Source organism: Phyllostomus hastatus, unplaced genomic scaffold (genome assembly GCF_019186645.2).
Source record: "Phyllostomus hastatus isolate PE091 unplaced genomic scaffold, TTU_PhHast_1.1 phas_contig_198, whole genome shotgun sequence".
NCBI lineage: Eukaryota > Metazoa > Chordata > Mammalia > Chiroptera > Phyllostomidae > Phyllostomus > Phyllostomus hastatus.
Window position 1 is genome coordinate 4,946,191 of NW_025333715.1, and position 20,851 is coordinate 4,967,041.

The 20,851-nt window shown below is 39.9% G+C and overlaps 1 protein-coding gene across 2 annotated transcripts in view; it reads right to left on the reverse strand.

The window, feature by feature from the left end:
• EP300 (E1A binding protein p300) overlaps window positions 1-20,851 on the reverse strand; it is a 68,042-nt gene that overhangs the window by 17,475 nt on the left and 29,716 nt on the right. The window contains exons 7-19 of one of the 2 annotated variants that reach the window (XM_045834745.1): window positions 20,134-20,227; window positions 19,440-19,577; window positions 17,910-18,027; window positions 17,055-17,229; window positions 11,617-11,697; window positions 11,067-11,176; window positions 9,257-9,394; window positions 8,086-8,523; window positions 6,612-6,791; window positions 6,242-6,386; window positions 3,965-4,083; window positions 2,532-2,771; window positions 1,598-1,686 (exon numbers count right to left, since the gene is read on the reverse strand). In XM_045834745.1, coding sequence (XP_045690701.1) covers window positions 1,598-1,686; window positions 2,532-2,771; window positions 3,965-4,083; window positions 6,242-6,386; window positions 6,612-6,791; window positions 8,086-8,523; window positions 9,257-9,394; window positions 11,067-11,176; window positions 11,617-11,697; window positions 17,055-17,229; window positions 17,910-18,027; window positions 19,440-19,577; window positions 20,134-20,227 — 2,065 coding nt within the window. The remainder of the gene's footprint in view (window positions 1-1,597; window positions 1,687-2,531; window positions 2,772-3,964; window positions 4,084-6,241; window positions 6,387-6,611; window positions 6,792-8,085; window positions 8,524-9,256; window positions 9,395-11,066; window positions 11,177-11,616; window positions 11,698-17,054; window positions 17,230-17,909; window positions 18,028-19,439; window positions 19,578-20,133; window positions 20,228-20,851) is intronic. The other variant, XM_045834746.1, reaches the window with a different exon arrangement.

Sequence of the window (20,851 nt, forward strand, 5' to 3'; positions counted from 1 at the left end):
ATATCTCAAATGGAACCACAAGTCGCAAACGATTACAGCAAATAAAACAAAAAAGTTTCACTTACACAGACTCACACCCTTTTGTTTTAGTAATTAATGCTAATTTATGCAAATAATCAGAAGAAGAAAGGAGGATAAATCTACTAAGGAGAGAAGAATGGCCATCCTGTTACCTAGCAATTACACACTTCTCCCCACTTACTTGGAATAAAAATAAAAAGTGAAATAAAACAAAATCCACTATGGATTAAGTGCCAGGGAACAAATCTTCCAAAAACAATTGTGGTTTGGGGCAAAAAAATCCTTTTGATTCCAGGAAAGCAACATAAGAAAAAAATGTTTTTCAATGAAAAGTCTGCACAAACAGTTAAGTGCTGATTGTCACCATCAGCTGACACAGTGAAAAAGGTGGCGGTGGGCGCAAGCCCAATTACATGCTCCTCCGTACAGAGATCACAAGCCCCGTAGGCTGTCAAAAATCTAAAAAATGGTATGAATGTTAAGATTGTAGCATGAGAAAAGTTTCATCTTGGTCGTTACTTTTTAAATGTAAGGTGCTTAAAAACAACGAGACCTACTTTTTCCAGGTTTTATTGAGTAAAAAACTATGGAGGTCTAATGATTACAAAGCACTAAGAGTGCACCTGACTTTTTGTAAATAAAACAAAAAGTGTCAGTGACTCTTTTAAAGCTAGAAATGCACCTGTAGCACACAAGTTCATCAAAAACCCACGACCATGAGCTTGGTTTTACTGAAGAAAGTACAAAGTATTAACTGTCCAGTCTCACTAGCACCATCTCAGAGCCCAAGGTAAACACTCCATTACTGAAAACAGGAGACAAACCATAGTGAAGATAGCTATGATAGCTATGATTGATAGTGATTGCAATTTTTCTAATTACAGCCATTGTTTGGGCAGGGGTAAATAAGGTAGGAGTGCCTCATTTATTAGAACTGTACTATCCACTGTCGTATGTGAGTCTTTGTGAGAAGTAGTCTGATACAGAGTTATTTTTGGAGGTGGTCCTTGTTGTTTGCTTAATGGAAGCAAATACTCTAGAATCCTGTTTTCATTTACACCAAAAACAACTACTTACGTAGGGACAGATCACGCATAAAAAGAAAATATTTCCAAAAAGATAAATCTAACAAACTGGGTTTAGAATTTTCTGGGTAGTTTTTGGGAAAGGAGATAGCCAGCAGCCATTTCGCGGACAAGCAGAAAGACTAATTAGTGAGAAAATCTCAGTGTCATCCGAGGCTGTGATCAGCTATGCGAGGGCAGTGGAGAGAGCAGTGAGGCCTGGGGTGTGGTCACATCGATGCCACCACCTCACAAAGTTGTGTGATCTCCTAAGGCTCTGGGTTCTTGCCTTTAGTATTTTTGTAAACCAGGGCCCAGGCATCGGATACAAGGCCACTTTCTGTCAGAACCTGGGTTAATTCTCCAAAGGCAAATTGCAAAGACCAGAACTTGTGCTGTACAGTTGTTTCCAAGCAAGTTACACATGAACCATGACCGTGTGTGTTGGTCCATCCGCATGCACTCCCGAGACACACAGACACGTGAACCACAGGCCACACGGTCGAGCTTACCTGTTCTGGTAACTGTAGTATGTGGCATCACGAGGGATTGTGCACAGCTGCTTACCATAGCAACAGAGTGTCTGTGGAGAAAATTCCAACTGCAAAAGAAAACAGCCATTAAATAGTACACAGGCCTGAAGGACACGCTAGAATATATTTTTGAAAGATTTTATTTATTTATTTTTAGAAAGGGGAAGAAGGGAAGGATAGAGGGAGTAAGAGAATCATCAGCGTGTGGTTGCCTCTTGCATGCCCCCTACTGGGGACCTGGCCCGTAACTGACGCACTTGCCCTAGATTCGGAATCAAACTGGCAACCCCTTGGTTCACAGGCCAGCGCTCAATCCACTGAGCCACACCAGCCAGGGTGACAAGCTAGAATATTTACATTGGCAAATTAAACAAGTCAATGAAGTCTTAGCTCATTTGTGCTAATCAAAATGGGCTGTTTCCAAGACAGTTCACAGAACTAAAACCATTCTAGTTTACTAAAGTATTGGTTCACCACTGTGAGTGAGTAGACTTAACAGTCATATCCTCCCACCACATGCCAAAGAACTCAAGAGTTTAATGTGAACTGGCATGCACAGGTAAACAAATACATGACAGGAAGTCTGCGCCCACAGGGGACTAAGGACCAAGGTCTCCAGATGAGCTTATAACCTGATTTAGGATTCTAATTAAGTTTTCAACTCAATTTTTAAAAATAATTCATTCATTCATTCATTCATTCATTCATAAACAGAGGGGAAGGGAGGGAGAAAGAAAGGGTCAGAAACATCAATGTGTGGTTGCTTCTTGAGTGCCCCTCACTGGGACCTGGCCCACAACTCAGGTCTGTGCCCGGACTGGGAATCGAACCAGTGACCCCTTTGGGTCACAGGCACTCAATCCACTGAGCCACACCAGCCAGGGTCATATTTATCAATGCAAAAACTTCTTACCTTTCTGCCACAACAATATCCAAGGCTTTGCATGACTGGGTCAATTTCTTGTTCAAAGACCTCAGACAGCTTGGAGCAGTATTTGTACACCCGCGATGTTTTCCGATTATATAACCAGGCATTGTTGAACATAAGCCAAATGTCATCCACATACTGCCAGGGCTCCTGATACTGTCCAGTGTCTAACTTCCTCTTGATGGTAGAAAGATCCATGGGGCTCTTTACAATATCAAAGTAATCCTAGGACATGGGACACCAAACAACATTACCCAAATTATTTAAGGTAGATGGCGTACCTTCCTATTACCAACACTAACTTTCCAGGCAATGTTGAGTTTCTGACCTGTCCATATTTCTGAAGGGTTCACTGACACCCAACACTTCTTTAAATCATTAGTCTACAGAGATATGAAGCGTCTCAGAGGGCCGAGGGAATAAAAGAGTTACCACAGTGCCTCTCCATGTGGCAGGCTGATGGTCTACTGGAGCAGTTCCAGGTGCTGTGCCGCACAGTATCTGTGCGGTCAGTTCAAAGCCCCTTAACATTTTAGTACTAGAAAGAACCTACAGACAAGGAAATTCAGTCCAGACAACGTCAGTGATCCATCTGGAGCCACAGAAAATATTGGGGGCGGGGGGGGGGGGAGTTCCTAATGGATTTCGGGTCCATGAAGCACTCCACTGCCTTACTCAGCATCGCTTAAAATGCTCAAACAAAACCTGCCAGCCTGGTGTGTAAAGGCAACTTTAGAAGCAGGTGAAGCTCATTTGGGTCTATCTTTTCTATCATGAACCACCGCTACTCAAGTGACAAAAATAAACTATATGACCCAAGAATCACATTCCTAGGTATTTATCCAAGAGATAGAAAAACACACCACAAAAATTTGCACACAAATATTCATAGCAGGACTAGTGCCACCAGTCAAAAAATGTGTAAATTATTCAAACTGTATCAACAAAAGAATGGGCAAAGACAATGTGGTATGGCCACAAAAAGGAATATTGCTTGGCCATAAAAAGAAATGAAATATTGTCTTTTGCTACAAAATGGATGAACCTTGAAAACATTATGCTAAGTGAAAGAAGCCAGTTACAAAGAGCCACACACGGCATGACCCCATTTAACGCAGTGACCAGAACAGACAAGTCCAGAGACAGAAAGCCGACTAATGGTTGGCTGCAGGTAGTGGCAGTGGAGGTTGTGAAGGAAACGGGGAGTGACTGCTTACGGAGATGGGGGTCCTTTTGTGGGCTAATAAAAATGATCCCAAACTGACTGTGGTGATGGTTACACAATTCTGTGAATACAGAAAACCCACTAAATTGTACAATTTGAGTGAATGACCTGTGCAATGTGTGAATCATGTCTGAGTGAAGAAGATAATAAAACACCACCACCGCCACAATCAAAAGTACCACCACATACTTACAGGGATTCCGAGAAGCTGAGGGTCCACAGGCTGACGAAAGGGAAGGGATTCTGGATCCTGTCGGTAAAGTGCCTCCAATGTTGGCATCAGTGCCTGACGTAATTCTTCTGGCTTGAAAACTGAAAAGAGTACGTCTGAAATTAGTTATCAATTAAGCAAAGAAAGGAAAAAAGGTTCAAGTCAAAACTATGAAAATCTCTCAAGAATCCTAAGACACAAAGTTGCCTACACTGTCCTCATGGAAATATCACTAAGGAGCACCTTCAAAATGCCATGCCCGACTGTCTTTAAACACCTTTAATGGCTCAGTTAATTTTGCAGTCCAAAATTTAGTTAAGATGGTCTTGACCAAGCAAAGTATCTCAAGCCTTCCAAAAATTTATGAAGAGACTTATCAAAATATTTCAAAAGACACTGGTGATAGGATGGGGATGCTACCAAACAAGAATGGAACGAATTCATTCAGTCATATTGGTATTCAACAAGCCAGAAATTAGACTTGGCATTGTCTTACCACTGAAGGTATCAGAAGCACTGAACAGTCCCCCATTATGTTTTAGAGCTTAGGAGGAAGACGTAGTTACAATTTTAACTGCAAATGTTAGGTTTATAGTCTAAGGAAGCAGAACTAAATCGTTATTGCTAGAACAATAGACCCAGCTGACCAAATTGTGTCCAAATGCATTTTCAGTATGTTTCCCTAAAGTCAGAAAAGACTTGCAGGTGTGTCCTACGTGGAATCAATTTAATCTGTCGTACAAGGAGGTAGTCATTAAGGGTCTAGTTTTGAGCTTTTTTTTTTTAAGAGAGATTTTATTTATTTTTAGAGAGGGGAGGGAGGGAGAAAGAGAGAGAGAGAGAGAAACATCAAGGTGCAGTTGCTGGGGGCCGTGGCCTGCAACCCAGGCATGTGCCCTGACTGGGAATCGAACCTGCGATGCTTTGGTTCGCAGCCCACGCTCAATCCACTGAGCTACATCAGCCAGGGCTAGTTTTGAGCTTTAAAAACACACTTGAGCAGAGACCTTGTTATTTCTACTATTTATGAATTAATTTTACCTTCAGGAGGGTATGTATTTTAGCACTTTAGGTATTTTCACCTCATTGTGGGGGCTGCCATGGGAAAAAAAAATCAGACAAACGGGGGAGAGGCTTCTGTCTCTCATACTTAATCATACTCAAACAGAATTTCAGCAAACCTGGGAAGTTAGCTAGGTTTTTAATTTTTTTAATTATTGATTTTTAAGGGAAAGTGAAGAAGGGAGAGGGAGAAATAGAGAAAAACGCTGACTGTTGTTCCACTAATTTATACTACTCATTTGGTTGCTTCTTGTATGTGCCCTGACTGGGGATGGAACCCACAACCTTGGTGTATTGGGACAATGCTTTAACCAACTATGTACCAGCCAGTACGAGATGAGCTGTTCTAAAGAGAGAATCCTACTAGTAAGACCAGGTTTGCTGCAGCCTACTTTAAAGTAACACGTCATATATACAACTTTATTTTTAAATGAAAATAATTTTTGTAACCCCAACATTTTAAAATACATTGTATTAATGATACATCATCTCTAGGAGCCAGGAGACTCACTCTTGAGGTAAGTCCTCCGTGTGTCACTGAAGGGGTCACCAGAGCTGCAGTTAGTTCTCGTCTTAAACTAGTTAATTTCTGTGGGAAATGCTTGAATTTAACACTGTGTTAAGCAGTGCTGCTTACTTGACTTGATTAACCAATGTGCAGCAAAATGGTTCAAAATAAACTTCTCTACTAAACCACCTGGCTCACTTACTGGCTGAGTAAGTTGGCGCCAGTTACCTAACCTTGCTGAGCTTCAGTTTTCTGGGCTGTATAATGGGATCAACAGCCTCAGAGTTTTCGTGAACTTATCAGATGCAAGAATGCAGGTGTGTGACAACACTGCCTGGTGCAGAGTAGGTGAACAATAAATTGCTATTATTTTCTGCATTCCTCGAACTGGTTAATTTCCTTCCTCTGAAAAAGACAATTTTGATAGGGTGTTAAACCAGCCAACCCTGAAGAAATGATGGGAGTGACTGACCCAGTGATTCCAGTTATATACCTTAAACAAACAAACAAAATCAATATATTATTTTCCAATATTAGTTAATGAAGAGACCAGGCCAAGGGCTCCAGGACTAATGAAATCACATTCAAGTCCATTTCCAAGGCCCAAGGAGCCCGAAGCCTGATCCCATTCTTCTCAAGCTCTTTGGTTTTCCCCCTGCCTCCAAGAACACAGAGCTTAAGAAACTTACTCTTCTTCTTTGACTGTCCTGGGGCTGGAGAGGACTGGGTAGCTGAAGTACTTGGCTGGTCTTCCTCCTCTTTTGCTTCAGTTTTTAATTCAGTGCCTCTCTCTTCTGTCTCTGCAGGTTCCACTTTACAATCTTCCGCTTTAGTCTAAAAGGCAAGTTAAGTTGTTTTAGTATTCTGAAGACATACAACAGGATGCAGGAAGATCCCTGTCTTATTTCCACCCCCTTACCTCCCGGTGGACATATCTAAAGACCCTTTTCTTGCATGGAAATCAATGAAATGAGTATCAGAATACTTTCCTGTTAACATGTTTAATTCGATTCCTAGACTGAGTTCCTAACCAAGTAACAGTAACTGCCCTACTCTCACCTCTGGAATATCCTCTGGCTGAGAATCTGCTGGTTCTGGCTGATCCACTTCCATTTTAGTCTCCACTTTCACTTCCTGTGAAGGCTGCTTCTCAGAAATGGCCTGAGAATTCACTTCTGTGCTACTAGTAGATGGCGGGTTTGATACCTGCCCCTCAATGCTTACAGCTGGCTGGGAAAGCTAAGCAGAGAGAGGGGGGAAAAACACAAAAAGTTTGCCAATTATACAACCAGAATTTAAGCTACACAACAGGATGGCATGGTTAACCATCTATTTCTAGGCTGGTATAATTATATCCACTTACTGTGCTTTCACTTACTGTCTATTTCACCCCCTTGTAGTCAATTATGCTTTTAGAACAGGAGATTAAAGACTTAAAAATATGGGTTGACTGGCTGTACACAGAAGAACCATCAGTGGGCTCTGTGGTGACCATCATTTTGTGGCAGTGTGTGAGGGGTGGAGGTTTCAGATGGTTCTGAGAGGAGCTCACACTTACAGAGAAATGGAAAGAAAAGAAAGGATGACTGACTAATTTTGTTTGTAACGTCTCATTAGGAAAGTTTCAAATGTCTAGAAAGGTAGACTATACTGAAGCCTCATACTGAGTAGCTGCTTGAAACAGTAACATTCTAAAGGCACAACTGTCTATTCTCTGCATTTTTCCTGTCTTCCAATAAAAATTCTCGTAAGGAGAGGTTAGTCTTTTCAGGAATTACCTTACATACTATAAAACCAAATTTCCTGTCTGCACACTGCCCTTTCTTGCCCATCAGACGCTAGGGGAAACCAGTCGCTAACAAACAGTGTTCTGTAAAGTAGCTGTAACTAATGGGTTTTCTCTGTCATGTGACAGAGAATGAACACAGTAGTGTCAGTGATCAAAAAGGTTCTAAGCCTTCACACACAGAATTGTATCAGTGAGGATGCAACTATTAGATGTGAACTCAGATGTCCACGATATATACAACACAAGGAAGCTGCAGGTTGTTCCAGGCCTATACCTTTCTCATCTTAGAGCATAACTGTCTAACCTTGGCCAGGACCACAGACACCCGTAAATCCACAATTTTGTTGTTGTTCATGTGCTCTCAATACTACAGCTCAGACCATTTGAAAAAGATTCTTTAAAATTCATTTGGGTATACTAAATATACTACTGGCTCTCCTCTTGTGATTGCCCTTTTGCATGCCTTGAAGCGTCAGAATACAACACAAACCACAGCAGGGTCACCATCAGACCTAAACAAAATCTTTGAACTATTTCTGTGCTAGACAGTACAAAAGGAAAAGAAAGAAGTAAGGGGAAGGAAGGGAAGGAATGGAAGGGAAGGAAGGAAGGAAGGAAAATCCCTAACTGGGAAGACAACAATAAGAGATACAACAGTAGGTAATAGAAATGCCGAAGCACAGAAGTACTTTAACACCACAGAACGGTTGAAACGATACTGCCTAGAGCCCAGCCCCCGCTTACTGGAGTGGCAGGCTGCGGCGGCAGCAGTGGTGCCGTCGGCGTGGGAGCAGACGCTGATGTACTCTGCTGTGAGAGAGGCTGCTGCTGCGGCTGGTCAGCTGAGGCGGCAGCAGCAAGCGAAGGCTGCACTTGGGGAGGAAGTTGCGTTGGTGGTGGTGTAGGTGTCTGCCTTGGAGGTGGATGCAGAGCCTGGGACTGTGGTCCAGGTGGCATAGCTGGAGGTGTAGGGACAGGGGCTGGAATTGCTGTTGCTGGTGGCTGCTGAGCCCCTATGCTTGGGGGTGTGTGGTGAGGGGTGGGGGTACGACTAGGTACGGGGGAGGGTGAATTCTGATGCAGAGCTGGTTGAGGGAGAGGGGGACAGTGAATGTGGCTCCCTTGAGACCCTGGAGGCATTATAGGTGAGTTCACTGGGCAGGAAGAACTGGACATTTGTGCCTGTTAAAATGAAAAAACAAAACAAAACAAAAAAAACAAAAAAAAAACACAGTAAGATGGCAACGAAGAGAATTAAGGAAGTATTTACATAGGCAGGTTATATGCATTTAAGGACACAAACTGATTAAACAGAAAATGGCAACGAATGCCTCCATTTTACAATATGATAAAAATCCTGTTATGCAGGGGAGGTGCGTATCTCTGGATAATATAGCACAATTAAACAGACTTCAAAAAAATGCAGAACGGCCTCAGTCACTGCAGGGGCACGGAACAGGTGCGTACAGTGTTTTCCGGCCTCCATATGCTCTTTAGCTAGAGTGCTTCCTTCTGCATGGCGGTTGTCACTAAGGTTGCCTTTTAATGAGTTCACTACTAAAAAAAGGGTTAAAACTATCAATTCAATTTTTTTCTAGTTTGTTAACAATACAGCTCTATGCCACAGATTAATGTCTTCACTGTCCAGACTATGTCTATAACTGTTCTTATTAAAACCATAAAAAAAAAAACTTTACTCTCACCCACTATTTGCCACTCCCCTTCCCTGTAAGAAACCCAAGCCAGCCCTGGCTGGTGTGGCTCAGAGGACTGAGTACCAGGTCCCCAGTAGAGAGCATGTGAGAGGCAACCACACACTGATGTTTCTGTCCCTGTCTCCCTCCTTTCCCCTATCTCTAGAAATAAATAAAAACATCAAAAATAAAAAGTAAGAAAATCCATTTGTGAGACATACTTGAGACACTGGTGCTTGACCCCCAGTCGGAGCCAAAGGCATATTTGTTACATTCATTCCTTGTGTTGAGAACGGAGTCTGGGGAAGGAACTGGCTCTGACTGGAAGGCTGCTGCATTCGAGGCCCATAGCCCATTGGCTGCACACAAAGAAACACAGCTTCATTACAGGTGTCCTGCTGGAGCAACTGGAATCCCCAACTGCTCTGGCCCTGCCACGGGAGGGTGGTGTAGGGTAGGAAGGAAGAAAGTGGTGCAGTAGCTGGCTCTCATGTCAAGATAATGGAGGAAGGCCTCATAGTTTAGATTTAAATCTAGAGAAATTACAAATTTGCTGGTACATAAATGCACCTATAACTCTAACAAAATAGAGCTATTCAGTTCTTTGCAAACTCTGTTAAGTGAGGAGAGTGAATCAAAATTTCACTAAACCTTTGCTCATGTCAGTGGTACAGTAACAGATCAAACTGGAAGACTCCATAATAGGTACAAACAAGTAAAATCTTACAAGTTGTGGTTGAACAAGTTGTAACATTCATTGTTCACAATGAATTGTTACATTTCATTTCTAAAACTATCCCAAACAAATATAGGTCTTTAATAAAAAATTATGGCAGACCTGGCTGGCGTAGCTCAGTGGATTGAGCTCGGGCTGCGAACCAAAGTGTCGCAGGTTCGATTCCCAGCCAGGGTACATGCCTGGGTTGCAGGCCATAACCCCCAGCAACCGCACATTGATGTTTCTCTCTCTATCTCCCTCCCTTCCCTCCCTAAAAATAAATAAAATCTTAAAAAAAAAAATTATGGCATACCAAAGGCCAAAATTTCCATAATCTAAGAAAGGTATGTGTATTACAGATTAAAATAAAGACTACATAAGACTCCTTAGTAAATGTGGAAGACATTATGCCAGACTCCAAAAAAGGCTCAAGAATTAGAGGCACTAGCTAAATATGAAAGACAGGTTAAGGGTTGGAGCCAACCAACAGTTGAGAATAGGATTAGGAGCAACAAGATGCTTAGACTCCTTTTTCCCCAGTCCCAAGGACCAAGTAACTGCCCCTCCACTGCAAAAGACAGTTTCCTTCTTGGGAAAGATAGGCAATTGTGTCAAAGCATGCAAGCTACTAAACACTGAGACTCCAGGGAAAGGTGACTGGCTACTCTTATGAGCTCTCCAGAACTATGACTATGAAGAGCATTCGGAAATGTTCTCTTTCTTGTAATGTTTATTTTATGTAGATAATCAAGACAGATCTTAGCTATGCCGGATCCCATAACACACACACACACACACACACACTTTAGAAACTGGCTTTTCAATGTAAAGCTTTTGTGCCATCTTATAAGTTCTCAAATTATTGCTTACAGAGCATTCCAATTTACAGATGTACCATAATTTGACCTAACAAATCCTTCAATGTGCATTCAGGATATGGCCTTTTTTCAAAACAGAGTATACAATGTAACATCGTTTACATGGAATTGTCTTCCAAGTATATCCTTTTAGTACTTCAGTGATTATTTCTGTAGGCTAAATTTCTGACAGCAATTTATAGATAAAAAAGGTGAAAATTAAGGATTTTAGTGTTCATGTATTTATCTCATCTCTGAAACACATGGAGTCATTTAATCATGTCTGTATTAGGGCCACATACAACAGAATTATGGAAAGAGTCAAAATTAAAGATTAATCACTTACAGTTAGCTGTTTCAGCAAATGTAGAAATTTTTGAAATAGAAACAAAGAAAAAGGACTTCAAAAATGTCAGGTAGCGACCAAGAGAGATTACCCAAAGAAGTCAAACTTACTGGGTTCAGAGCTCCATGCTGAGCTAACTGTCCATGGTGCTGAAGAGGAGAGGTTTGCCGGGGTCCAATAGGGGCCTGGGGCATATTCATCTGGGTAAATTGACTTAAACCTGTGAATAAGCATAAAATATTAGATCTGAATACCTTCATGAAATCAATAAAAGAAAGAGTTTTTACTTCTGATTCCACATCATTTAATCAGAACAAATAGAGGAACCTGTTCTCAACTGTTAATGAATCTATTTAATTCACAGCAGCCACAGGGGATTATTAAGTAATATAAATTCCATTTTGGCCAACTGTTTTTAAATGACTGCTTGATCATTTAGTGTCCTTTGCCCCTTGATCTGCCAGCCAACCTGCTCTTTATCCTTCTCTTCCTCTCCTAGGCTCCAACTCCAAAAGGTTTTCAGATTTCTCAAGCAGGTAATTATGATACCTGCTGCTTGCCTCAGGCAAGAATCAAGGTGGGAAGTAGAATCTTGTAGTACACCAGGGACTTTGTTAAAAAAGACCGTGGTTAAAGACATGGATTTCTTCTATGACGTACCCGGCTGTGTAGTCATCCGAGGCATTATCTGGTTTGTTGGCACACTGCCACGCACCAAAGACGGATCAAGCAGGGGGCCATCTAGAAGGGAACAGAGAAATGGTTAGAAAAGTATCTTTTTTAGCCAGCTTCCTTCCCTGAAATAAAACTCCACAAAGTATTTTAGCAGGATCTTGAAGAATTCAGCCCGAATCACAAAACAATAAAAACTATGAATTAGACAGGATCTGGAAAAAATGTTAGTTCTGAAATATAGGGGAAAAACCCACAAAACTTCCAAAGGGTTTTAGTACATTCCTTTATGAACTACTGTGCTTTCAGCGTTAATAGGAAAATAATGTAAAATCTCAAATAAATAAATTTAGAGGAATAAAAATAAAAGTTGACTTGGCTGGTGTAGTTTTGTGGGCTGAGCCCAGGCTGCGAACTGAAGGGTCACCAGTTTGATTCCCGGTTGGGGCACATGCCTGAGTTGCAGGCCAGGTCCCAAAGTCAGGGGCTCAAGAGGCAACCACATATTGATATTTCTCTCCCTCGCTTTCTCCTTTTCTTCCCTTCTTCCCCTCTAAGAATGGATAAAAATCTTTAAAAAAAAGTTTTTAATTAAAAAAAGAGCTATAACATTTAATATGCCATTACCTGACTGAACTAGATTATTTGGTTTGTATGCAGCAGAGTACCTCCATAGACAAGGGCCACGGACTTTGTCCAGTAACCAAATCTGATTGTGTGTACCTCAATGATACGTGTTTTTATGTACACGAGCCCACTGCGAACACTGACTTTAAATAATATACACATTATACCATACTACATATCATGCACCTTTTAAAACAGATACAAAAAAATATAAGAGATTAAAATATGAATACATAAAATTCAAATTTTTCTTGGATTATGTACACATCCTCTACTGTAGCACTTCCCAATCTTTTCCACATCATGGTGAGCGGAGTGAATAGTTCTTCCTACAGCACCCCTGGAAAAGACACTGCGCTTGCAGTGACCCAGCTCTGTCTCGTCTACCCCTCACGCGAAGCTCGACGCACTCAAGCCTTCCACTTCAGTGTGCCACACAGCCAAGCCCACCACTCCAGCAACTCTCAAATTTTGCTATCACTTTTGTTTAATAAAAATGATCTCACAACTAAGTGACTTACTGCAACTCAAGTTACTAACTTCATAAAGACTTACTACTAATATTGCTCCTAATAAAATAATGCAGTCAAATTAAAACTGGAAGAATGTGAACACTTAGTCATAATCTTTTAATTGTAACTGTGTAAGACTTACAAAATTACCTGTCTAAGCTAGGTGTAAACTATATAAAAATTTCGAGAACACAGTAAGAAGAGACAAACCTCTACCGACAGCTTTAATCTTCCACATACTTTACAGAAAACAGTTTTCACCTAATATATGAGGAACTTTTTCTCCTGTCAATAATATGGATTGGTACTGCAAGCCAAATGCCAGCAGGGGCCAGACAGCATCCACGAGTCAAGAAGACTAAGCGCCTGAAACACCAGGGAACAGGGAGGACTGTGGTGAAGTAGAGACCCTGGCTCTAGTTACAGACAGCGGTGCCCCGGTGGGAGAGCAAGCCGAATCTGCTAGATCCTCCCATTTTTACAGACAGCCAGAAACCCAGATTTTAAATTGGCGATACTAAGGAAATGGAAAAATTAGAAACATAATCCTATCGCCCACATCTGGCCTAAGCACTTTTGCCTACAACTATGATATACAACTACAATTTTTTTTAATTGACTGAATGGCATCAATTGTCCTCAATCCACTGTCAGCTTATAGGTAACTCATTTTTTTTTTTAATCACAAGAAACATCTGATGAACATTTGAAGGAACAGTTTGATGAGAGCTTTTAAGTATTTACTGATAAAAAAGAGAAAATAACTGCCAGTCTAGAATTCATACACAATGAAAGTATCCTCAAAAATTAATTAAAATGTCAACCATTCATATTTAAATAAACTCTTAATGCAAAATACACACATAGATCAGACAACCAAAAACCTCATAAAACACAACATAAGTTATATAGGTACCCTACCACCCCCACAAGAAACCAATGCTAGAAGATTAGTATTTATTTCTTCTAGAACTACTCTTTGGGAATGTGCTACAATTAAAAAAGTAAAAAACAAAAATCAGATTATAATATATGTACTTGTCTGTCATCAACTTTCTTTTTAAGTTTTTAAATTTTCAAAAAATTGACTCAGGCCCTGGCTAGTGTTGCTCAGTGGATTGAGTGCCAGCCTGTGAATTGAAAGGTCACCAGTTTAATTCCCATCTTTCTCACAAAGATGTTTCTCTCCCTTTCTCTTTCAAAAATAAATAAAATCTTTAAAAAAATAAAAGACAACACACACACACACACACACCAAAAACAAAAACTTTAAAAACAGAGCTGGCTCCTGTTCAACCTTGTTAATAACCTGTTTTTTTTCTGACTGCACATATACGTTGCTCACAGTAACTTATTACGAACATCTTTCTAGACCAATACATAGACCCATATACCATAGCCATAATTTTTTATACACACACACCCCATTACATAATGAATGTATTATACTTTGCAAAAAAAGAACAAAAAACAAAAAAACCCAAAGTTCAAGCCTTCCATAATCCTGCCTCTTAACAATTATTTATTTATGCAAATATAAAAATTAGATAGAAATAAACTCACTCAATGCATCACACTAAATGTGAAAACTGTCATCGATAGTTTCAGGCGGACAACATAATGGTTTGGTATTTGTAGACACTGAAATGATCACCCCAGTGAGTCTAGATAACATCTCTCATCATACAGACTTACCACTTTTTCCTTGTGACTAGAATTTAAAGATCTTCTCTCTCAGCAACTTTGTATTGCAAACGAGCAACACAGTATTAACTATGGTCACAATGCTGTTCATTACATACCCAAGACATTTACTTTATAACTGGAAGGCGTTTTTTTTTTTTTTTTTAAATGAGAGAAAAAGATGGAGGGAGAGAGGGGCTGAGAGAGAGGCATTGTGGAAACCACAACCTTTTGAACAACACTACAACAAACCAGGCCGCACTGGCCAGGGTTGGAAACAGTACTTTTGAATGCCCTTCACCCCTTTTGCCCATCTCTCACTCTCTGTCTCTATCAACCGCCAATCGTTCTCTGCATCTATGAGCTTGTTTTTGTTTTACAAGATCCCACATATGAGTGAGATCACATGGTTCTTTCTCTGCCTGACTTACGTCTTTTGATGCAATACCCTCCTCCAAGGTCCATCCATGTTGCTGCAAGTAGCCAGATATTCTTTTTTTTTAAATTTTTATTTATTTATTTTTAGAGAGGGGGAATGGAGGGAGAGAAACATCAATGTGTGGTTGCCTCTTATGTGGCCCCCACTGGGACCTGGCCTGCAACCCAGGCATGTGCCCTGACTGGGAACTGAACCAGCAACTCTTTGGTTTGTAGCCCGCACTCAATCCACTGAGCCACACTAGCCAGGGCTTTAAGTTAAATGCACACTGACATGACAGCTGTCAAAATACAATCTAACAAAACTATTTTTAATGGAGTTAAACATGACTAAGTGCTCTTAGAGCCATCTTACATAAAAAAACCAGATGATCTTTTTGGCCAACCCATTATCTATCATTTCCCTAATGATCTGATTTTTTTTAAATTTCCCATTTTATTTTGAACCATTTAAAATAAAGCTGTTTAAGTCCTACCTTCTGTTTTGTTATTGATAATATGGCTTTTAACTTGGTCAACAATCCAGTGCACCTTTTTTGTCCTCTGCTGTATTTTTATGTTTTAATTTCTTCTGTGTAGCAATTTTTCAATTTTTTCTTCTGAAAATTTGTTTTTCAAAATAATTCCTCAAATTCTTTTTCTATTCTGCTGATTGTGGCTTGCAGTCATTCCCTTGCAGTTTTACTCAAGGGCCCCAGGTTGGATCTTTCCTGGTTGCATCTCCGTGGAGGGGGCAGCAAGCTTGGGCTGCGCCCACTGCTCAAAGAGGGCACGTGGGGTCACTAGGGGGCTGTCCTCCTCTCAGCCACAGCTTGACCATCACCTCGAAGTGCACGGCTCGTTTCAGCTGCCCGTCTCCCGGTGCTCGAGAGGAAAGGGGATGCTCTGGGATGTGTCTACTACAACATTCTAATGTGGAGCTGTACGATTACTTCAGCAGTACAGTACTGGAGCACGTTTAAGGTGTTTCTACAGTATTATGCTGTGACTATTTCTGTGCCAATTATATCATTATTGCTTGGAATTAAATCCCTAAGAATGGAATGACTGGAGTTAAGGGAATGAACAACCATTTAAACTCTTAACATATAGCATATATTTTTTAAGTCATGTCATTAAGTCCATTTTAACCTTTAGAGATGCACAAAAGTCTGTACTGATTTTACTTTCATTTCCTTTTCCTACTTTTCTTCATAATGTTTCATCTATTTCTTTCCCCTTCAGGTTATATATTAAGAAAATTAGTACCTTTAATATTGAAAATATCTTCCTTGGCTTGCCTATTACTTACACGTATGATATCTTTTCTCATATTTCCCCCTTCTTTTAAAGAGTTTATTGATTTACTTTTAGAGAGGGGGAAAGGAGAGAGAGAGAGGGAGATAAACATCAATCTCTGAGAGATACATCAGGAGGTTGACTCTTGCATGCCCCCGACTGAGGACCTGGCCTGCAACCCAGGCATGTGCCCTGACTGGGCATCGAACTGGTGACCTTTCACCATGTGGGAAGATGCCCAACCCACTGAGCCACACAGGTCAGAACTCTTCATATCATTTAAACAGCCTGTAATCTTTCTCACTATCATGTACCTAACTCCACATTTCACTGCTGAGAACCTATTAGTGAGTCAATGAATAAGGCAATGAAAAGCAATCCCAGCTACCTGGTTAATTCATTAGGTTCAGAGGGCTGCTATAACCAGAGCACTGAAACCATCAAGATGAATTTTAAATGTTTGTAAAAAATAGTTCTTAGCTTATGAACATATTTTATCAATATAAGCAACATGGTATTGTTTTTTAGGGTGTATGAAAGCTGGTGTGGCCTCTGAACCTGCTCAGTCTACATCTACTGGCTGCCTACCATGTGTAAGTTGGTGAAAACCTGTGGGCTGTCCTTTTCCCGGTGTCACTGTGAGAGAAGAGGATCTTGGACTCTAAAAATGATGCCAGATTATTACGTCGTATTAAGCATCGCATTAAAAAATCTTAAATATACTGTTTGGCTACTGTTTTTACCAGAGAATGAATTATTTTCTTTGCAAAGACAAAAAAAAAGTTCAGAAATTCAAGAATAGTTGCATAATACAAATTTATAACTTAATTGGTGAGAAACATTTATTACCAATTTTTCCCCAAATCAAATGTAACACAAAGCACTTACTAGAAGTCATTCCTGGTTGTGGCTGCCCCATGTTAGGCCCTGGATTCAAGGCAACTGGCACCATGCCTGCAGCATTTGACAGGTTGTTTTGTTTCTGTAGTCTAGTCCTTCGTTTTTCTTCTAGTTCTTTCTGGATTTTATAGATCTTCTCAGCTAGCAGGTGGTAGTATTCCGCCTTTTTGAATTTTGAAAATAAATTGGAGATGAGAAAAAATGCAAGAATTATCATTAGGTAACAGAAAAAAAAAGAACCAAGAACAAATTTAAGCTTCATTTTTAAAAGAGGTAAGCAGAAGTTCATTCCAAATATGGGCTCATTTCAGAATGATCATGTGAAAAGCAGCTTTATTATGAATCTACATAGTAAAGCATGACCTCTCAAAGTAGGTTTATAAAATATGTGCTAGGAATTTAGAGCACACGCAAAGATTATGCTACAAAAAGTGCCAATTTAGAGAATAAAGTTCAAATGATGTGGAGAAATTGCAGTACTACTTGAGATGAAAATACTTTGCAGCTGATTCACCGTGTTCTAGTGAAAATAGCACAGAGCTGGAAACAGCTCAACCACTTTCTAACTTGACGGAAGGACAACCCAGATAAAGTGCCCCATGAGTGCAGTGTATTATGAAGAGGAAAAATGTAAAATTCTTGGTAACATACACTTTAAGAAAGAAAGTTACTTTGTTATCTTGACTATGCACAATGAGAATAAGACAGGACAGCTAAAGGGTATCTTCTCAAGTACATGCTACTTCACGTACTTCAGAAGATACTTAGTTTATTTAGGAATAAACTAAGCAACCAGAACAGGCCCATTTCTGACTTTATGCAGAAAAAAACACAGGTGCTCACTCGATTATTTGCAGATTCATACATGTCGCCTTCCACTTTTCGGGCATATGCAACTAGGTTTTCCATTCGTCTGTCTTTTAAAGCAGCAGGATCCGGAGTAGGAAATATGGCTTGAACACTGAGAATAGAGAATACTATCACTATTATATCACATCAGCTTTCTGATCTCATCACAGAAATGTACAGTACTTTAAACTTTTTTGTAATTAATATTTTCTCATTTTTGTACAATGTACAAATTAAATAAAATTTAAAAATGACGGGTAGAATATGCTCAAATATTACTGACCTAAATGAAATTGTCTCTTTGTAGCAAACAAAAGATTTTCCTGATCAGAATGTAAGAAATGACTCCATAAATATACTCCCTGGCCTTTCCCTATGACTCTAATTTGGAGCAAAAAATTACACTGTGCAATTTGCATAAAGGAAGTGAGGAAACCTGACCCCTGTTACAGTATAAGTCTGTAACAGCCTTCAGATCCTTCTACTGTTCTAAATTTACTCACAGCTTAGTAACATAAAACTTAACCATCACTACGAAATCTCACAAGATCAAAAACTTGAAGTGGAGGGGGCAAAAATGTACGACCACTCTGCTACATGTCTTTTAAGCTCTAGCCATTTCCTACAAAATGCTTGGCACTAGGTGTTCCTAAATACTGACAAATGTGATTTCTAGCTGCTAATTTTATCAGCTGGATATCTCATTTTCAGTTGTATAGTGCTTGAAGGAATAAGTGGAAGTTCAGAAAAATACCTGATGGGGAAAAAATCCACTAGTATATTTATCATCAAGTCATCCAATGATCAACCCCAAATAATTATCTCTGTTCACTGACTTAAAAATATGGATGGTATGAATGAAATAAGTGAAGGGAAAAAAAAGATTATTTTCTTCAGGAATTAAAAATATTGTGTGCTGTTTGAAGTGCAAGCTCTGTAGTCAGTGAAGTCTAAGCTCTGTCTTCTTTCTGATATTGGGCACATTACGTTTTCCCACTATTTGCTTTCCCCCTCATTATCCTGAGCAGCGCTCTTTAACAAGACAGTGTTTGTGAGGCAGAGTGCCTGGTATGTATCAACTTCTCAACAAATACTGCAAACTACTTCATGAAATGTTGATATGTATACTTCTGGAGGATCAGAAGATCATCCCACCAGATTCAACTTGTCAACATAATAGCTTACCAGAAATAACAAAAGAAAAAAATCTGCACTGCCATAATCTAATGAGATGAGACCTAGTTCTTCATCAATTTTTTAAAGGCAGTGACAGAAAAATGAGTAATTTTTAACTCATATATTTACTACTATCACTAGGGAGGACACATCATGCACCTAACAAATGATGGTGAAGAACTTGAGAAGCAGAGCTGGGAAACAAGGCAGCAACAGGAGCACAAGTGTATTAGCAGCAACAGTCAGGCAACAGCAAAATCAGTAATATTCCTGTGGTTAAGTGCCTGGCAGATCAGAAACATGGTGATGCAGTAACTCCTTATGGATAAGACATGCCTACAATCTTACAGTTTGTGAACAAGATGATTTCGAAGATCCTGAGTAATATCTTCATGCCACTGTTTCCGAATTCCAGTATTGGATGGTTGAGCTGCTGTTGGCATAGGACCCAAGGAGGCCACACTGGCATTTTCACTCATCATCGGGCTTTAAAAAGGAGTGGTGAAACAGTTTTACTGAAGTTTAGAGATAAGATTTCATTTAGGTTGAGTTGAAAGTAATGACCACAATGGGTCCAATACACTGTGACAAGTCTATTTGCTAAATAAAGAATATGGGAGAAAACATGTGTTTGCTTCTTCGAGGGAAGGTGTCAATCCACAACACTTCATTGTGTGGAGGAAGTTGATGTGAGTTTTTAGCAGGCTAAGTCTGTATTATGCGACGATGCTGTCGCTTTGACACAGCTTATCCCAGGAAAGTCATTGGGCAATAGACTAATTCTTAACACCAGCAGAGAACAAACTCATTGTTTAAGTAGCTGCATACTTACAACTTCCTACTGCATATGGGAAGGTGTAGGTTACCCCAAATAACTGATATGATTTCAAATGGGTTATAGAAAGCCTCAAAGTATGGATGCAAACATTGTATTTATATTTATACATCAAGGGTATCTCGAAATTAAAAAAACAAAACACTGAAGAAATTTTAACAAGTGTTTGAAAAAACAACAAAGAGCACAAACCAAAATAAAACTTACTTTTGAGAATTTATGGCTGAATGCAACATTGAGTCAGGAAGAAGGTTCGACGTTTGAACCCCTACACCTCCATTTACTCCCATAGGACTAGCATCTAGGTCAAAACAAAAAAGATAGAATATTATAAAACCAACACACACGAAAAAAATAAAAAACATAAAAAGGGAAAAAAGAATGAACGAAAAGCTATAGAAGTACTAGAAGAAAATATCACAAGAAATTTTTACCCTTTCAAGATCCCAAGCTCAGAAGCCATAAGGATATTTAGAAATTTGAGAAATAAATAATCAACATAAACAAAGTCAAGAGACAAATGACTAATCAGGGGAAAAGATACTAGCAGCATATATAATTATTAGCAGTATAACCTGAAATTCAAGAAAGATGTACTCTCATAACATGGGAAGGGAGAGGGGAAAAAAAGCCATCTTGTTAAAAGAAAAACAAAAACCCCCAAGATATAAAAGAAGGGGGAACCCTGGCTAGGATGACTCTGGATTTGAGACCCAGTCTGGAAACCAAAGGGTTGCCAGTTCGATTCAATATTCAATCAGAACACATGCCGGGGTTTTGGACGAGGTCAGGCCCCAGTGGGGGTCGCACCAGAGGCAACCACACATTGATGTTTCTCTCCCTCTTTCTCCCTCCCTTTCTATCTAAAATAAATAAATAAAATCTTAAGGGGGGGGCTGGGGGAGAGGGATGAAGTCCAGCAACC